The sequence below is a fragment of the Penaeus monodon genome, chromosome 3, assembly GCF_015228065.2.
Source record: "Penaeus monodon isolate SGIC_2016 chromosome 3, NSTDA_Pmon_1, whole genome shotgun sequence".
Classification (NCBI taxonomy): domain Eukaryota; kingdom Metazoa; phylum Arthropoda; class Malacostraca; order Decapoda; family Penaeidae; genus Penaeus; species Penaeus monodon.
This window is the reverse complement of record NC_051388.1, coordinates 6129200-6134199: the sequence shown is the minus strand read 5'-3', so window position 1 is coordinate 6134199 and position 5000 is coordinate 6129200. Positions and strand designations below refer to the sequence as shown.

At 47.5% G+C, this 5000-nt stretch overlaps 1 protein-coding gene across 1 annotated transcript in view; it reads right to left on the bottom strand.

The window, feature by feature from the left end:
• Positions 1-5000, bottom strand: part of LOC119591090 (balbiani ring protein 3-like) — a gene marked incomplete at its 5' end in the record, with an annotated part of 119315 nt that overhangs the window by 34926 nt on the left and 79389 nt on the right. Inside the window, 1 exon segment of the mRNA XM_037939814.1 lies at positions 4827-5000. This exon segment is cut by the window's right edge and continues 39 nt beyond it. Within this exon segment, the coding sequence (XP_037795742.1) occupies positions 4827-5000 (174 nt within the window).

Below are 5000 nucleotides of genomic sequence, written 5' to 3'. Positions count from 1 at the left end.
CCTTCCCCCCTATAATTTCCCCCTTCCCTTTTTTCCCCTCTCCTCCCCCTCTGTCTCTCTATCTCCCCCGTCTATCTCTCTCCCCTTTTTATATTTCCCCCATCCTCCTTCTTTTATCTCCCCCCCCTCCCCCCTCCCTTCCCTATCTACCTTTTTATCCTCGCCTCCCCCCCTTTTCCCTCCCCTCCTCCCCCTCTCTCCCCCCTTCCCCATCTCCCTCCTTTTCCCCCCTCCCCCCCTTTAGCCCCCCTACCTTCCCCCCCCTCCCCTTTCCCCTTTCCCCATCTCCCTCCCTTAAACTCCCCTTTCCTCCCCCCGAAAAAACGCCAACAGCTAAAAAGGGCGACCCAGGCCTAACCGCCGCCCCCTAACGCCAAAATTGCAACGGCCCCCTTTCAAAAAACGCGATGGAACTTCGGGCGTGTTGTAGGTGGGCGTGGGTCAGTAGGGGTGGGGAGGCAGGGAAGGGGGGAGGGGGAAGGGGAGGGAGAGGGAGGGGAGGGGAGAAGGGAGGGAGGGGAGGAGAGGAGGAGAGGAGGGAGGAGGGAGGGGAGGAGGGAGGATGCAGGGGAGGGGAGGGGGTAGGAGAGGGAGAGGGGATAGGATAGAGGGGATCGGATGAGAGGGGAAAGGGGGTCCCCTCATAACAGGGGACAGTTCGTGTTCCCCCCATTAAAGCTTGCCATACCCCGGGCCCCTTACCGTAACAAATTTTGTATATATATAGGCACCTGCGACTTTTTTTATGCGTGTTTTTGGGGGAAATTTTAGTTTTTGGGTTTTTTTATCTATTTTGACGTTTAAAAGGGAAGAAAAGTATTCTTTTTTTTTTATTTTTTTCGACCAATTAGATTTTTTTAAAAACTGTGAGCTGGGTTTTTTTAGGGTTTTTTCTGAAATGCAATTATCAAACCCCCTATTCTAAACATAAAGTCTTAAGGGGAAAATGACAGGCCCTATCACAAAACCCAAAACCTCAAAAAAACGGAAAAAAATATCCCCCCCCAAAAAAAAAAAAAAAAAAAAAAAAATATTAAAAAAAAAGAAAAAAAAATAAATAAAAAAACAAAATAAAAATGAAAACAAAACAACCAAAAAAAAGAAAACCCCCCCCCCCCCCCCCTAAAAAAAAAAAGAAAAACCCCGCCCCTGACCCTTTACCTTGGCGCAGCGACCTCGTGGGCGGCGGCGAGGGTGCGCGGGGAAACTTGTTGCCCTGGGGTCGACGCACCAGCAGATGAGGCCGTTCCGAGAGCACTGGGGGGGGGGTTTTAGAAAGGGCCCCTTTCCTCGTGGCACTGAGGAACGTAGCCCCCCCCCTTTCCCCCCCTCTGGTTCGAGGAGGGGGGGGTGGAGGGAGGGTTGAGGATGAGGTGAGAGGTGTGGGAGGCAGAGGTGGAGTGGAGAGGTAGGAGGAGGTGGGTGGGCACATTCAAATCTGATTCCACCCTTTCCTTTCTTCTCCTTTCTACTCTCTCTCTCTCTCTCTCTCTCTCTCTCTCTCTCTCTCTCTCTCTCTCTCACTCACTTTCTCTTTCTCTCACTTTCTCTTTCTCTCTCTCTCTCCTTTTCTCCTCCTCCCTCCCTCCCTCCTACCCTACCTTCACCCCACCTTCTCTCCAACCTTATTCCTCTCCTTCCCTTCAAACATCCCTCCTTTTCTTCCTTCCTCCATCCGTTATCGACGAAGGAGAGAACTCCCCCCCAGCGCCCCCCCCCCCCTCCGATTCAGGCTGGCCGAGCTCTTTGTGCAAGGCTGATTTGAAAGTTAAATATGACAGAGAGCATCTGGTCCTGTCTGCACAGCTACGAGGATGCATGGACAGATGTAAACACATACATGCATACGTACAGACATACAGGGATACGCACACGATCGCGCACACAATGAGACACGTGTGTGTAGGCATGTGCGTTTCTGTGTTTGTTTGTTAGAATGTTTGTTTGTGTGTATGAATAAATACTTACATACATATATATACATACATACATACATATATAAAACAGACATACAAACACACGCATTCATACATGTACATATTATATATATATATATATATATATATATATATATATATAATATATATGTATATGTGTATGTATTTGTGTGTGTGTGTGGGTGTGTGTGTGTGTTGTGTGTGTTGTGTGGTGGTGTGGTGTGTGTGTGTGTTGTGTGTGTGTGTGTGTGTGCTGGTGTGGGGTAATGTCGTGGGTATGTGTGTGATGTGTGCGTATGTAGTGTATGTGTGTATGTGTGTATCGTGTGTATGGTGTGATGTGTGTGTATGTGTGCGTTGTGTGTATATGTATATTATATATAATAATAATATATATAAATAAATATATATATATATATTTTATATATATATATATATATATATATATATATATATACACACACACGCGCAATATCCGTGATATCCTTTAATCCCGGATATAACCGCGGATGGGGGGCGGAAATAAATGTCTATTTGAGTATACAGATAAGCTTTAGGGGGGGACGAGAGAGACAGAGGCGGGTAGAGAAGGGAACGCAGGGATTTGTACACGTTTCACACCACTACACTCACCACACACACACCACACACACACACACACACACACACACACACCGCACACACACATACGCAACACACACACACACACACACTCATCACACACCACACACACACACACACACACACACACCACACACACACACTACACACACACACACACCACACAGGTGCATACAGAGTAAACATACACATACACACACAGACGAAAAGACAGCTCGACCGAAACACAGACACAAACACACCCACCACAAAAGAGCCAAAAAGAAGGGGGAAAAATCCAAACAAAAACAGAAAAGGAAGGTGGAAAAAATCCAAAACAAAACAACAGACAAAAAGAAAGAAAAAAAGAAGGAGAGAAAGGCCAATCAAATCCAAATTTCGAGCGAAGTGCCATCCGCCCGACCGCCGCCGCCGCCCGATGGATGGCGAGGCAGCGCGCGAAATCCAAAATGGCTTCCTATTTTCCCCCTGATGGGTTGCCATTAGCGGACGCAGCGCTGGTGGTCAGTCCCCTCTCTCTCTCTCTCTCTCCCTCTCCTCTCTCTCTCTCTCTCTCTCTCTCTCTTTCTTTCGCTCTTTCTCTCTCTTTCTTTCTCTCTTTCTTTCTCTCTTTCTCTTTCTCTCTTTCTCTTTTTCTCTTTCTCTTTTTCTCTTTTCTTTTTCTCTTTCTCTTTTTCTCTTTCTCTTTTTCTCTCTCTCTTTTTCTCTCTCCGTTTCCCCCTTTCGTTTATTCTGGTTTGATCTATCTCTTTCCCTTTTTCTCTTATCCTTACACTCTATTATCTTACTTTCACTAGTTTTATTCTCTCTTTCTTTCACTTCCATTCTTCTTTCTTTTGCTTTAATTGTTTTACTTTCTCTTCCCTTTCCCTTTTCCTTTATTTTACTTTCCATGTTTCCCTCCCTTCCTCTTCCTCACCACATCCTTTGCTATTTTCTTCCCTTCCCCTCATCCTCTTTTTGCTTTCTCCCTTCTCTCGCCTCTTCTCCCTTCTTAGCTCATAATCTTCTTCTCTTCCCTCAATCTCCTCTATTCCCCTCTTCGTCCTTTGTTCTCCCTGCTCCTTCCTTTCCTGTCTCGCCTTTTTTTCACCCTTCCTGTCCTTCCTTCCTCTTCTCTTCTCTCCTTCAATTCCTCCCCTTCTTTCCTTTCCTATCTCCCTTCTCCTCCCTTCACTATCCTTTCCTTCCACTTTTTCCACATCATCCTTCCCCTCCCTATATCCTCCTTCCCTTTTCTTCCCCTCTCCTCCTCTCTTCTCTCTTCTCTCTCTCCTCCTTTCCTCTCCTCTCTCCTCCCTTCCCCATCTCCCTCTCTATCCCGCCTCCTCCCCTTTAGCCCTCTACCTCCCATCCTCTCCCTTCCCTTCCCTATCTCCCTCCCTTATCTCCCCTTTCCTCCCCTCGAACAACGCCAACAGCTAAAACGGGCGACCGAGGCCTAACCGCCGGCCCATAACGCCAATATTGCAACGGCCGCTTTTCAAAACGCGATGGAACTTCGGGCGTGTTGTAGGTGGGCGTGGGTCAGTAGGGGTGGGGAGGCAGGGAAGGGGGGAGGGGGAAGGGGAGGGAGGGGAGGAGAGGAGGGAGGAGGGAGGGGAGGAGGGAGGATGCAGGGGAGGGGAGGAGGGAGAAGGTAGGGGAGAGGAGGGAGAAGGTAGGGAAGAGGAGGGAGGGAGGGGGGAAAGGGAGAATAGGGTCGCAGGCGGGAGAGTGTATGGAGTAGGGAGAGGGAGAGGGGATAGGATGAGAGGGGATCGGATGAGAGGGGAAGGAGGGTCGCTCATAACAGGTGGACAGTTCGTGTTCCCGACCATTAAAGCTTGCCATACCCACGTGGCCGTTACCGTAACAATGTGTATATATATAGGCACATGCGACTTTGTTTATGCGTGTTTGGGGAATTTGAGTTGTTGGTTTTTCATCTATTTTGACGTAAGAGTAAGAATAGTATTCTTTTTTTATTATTATTTTCTGACCAATTAGATTTTTTAATAACTGTGAGCTGAATTTTCATGTTTTATCTGAAGTGCAATTATCATCCCATATTCTAAACTATAACGTCTTTAGGGAAACATGACAGGCACCTATCACAAACCATACACCTCAAAACAACGAAAAACTATCCCCCCCCCAAAAAAAAAAAAAAAAAAAAATATTATAAATAATAAAAAAAAAATAAATAAATAAACAAAATCAAAATGAAAACAAAACAACCAAAAAACGACCCCTCCCCCTAAAAAAAAACGAAACCCTGCCACTGACCTTCGACCTTGGCGCAGTCGACCTCGTGGGCGGCGGCGAGGGTGCGCGGCATCTTGTTGCCCTCGGGGTCGACGCACCAGCAGATGAGGCCGTTCCGAGAGCACTGGCGGGGGGTGTAGAGGCCGTTCTCCTCGTGGCACTGAGGAACGTAGCCCTTCCCCTCGCGCTCCGTCA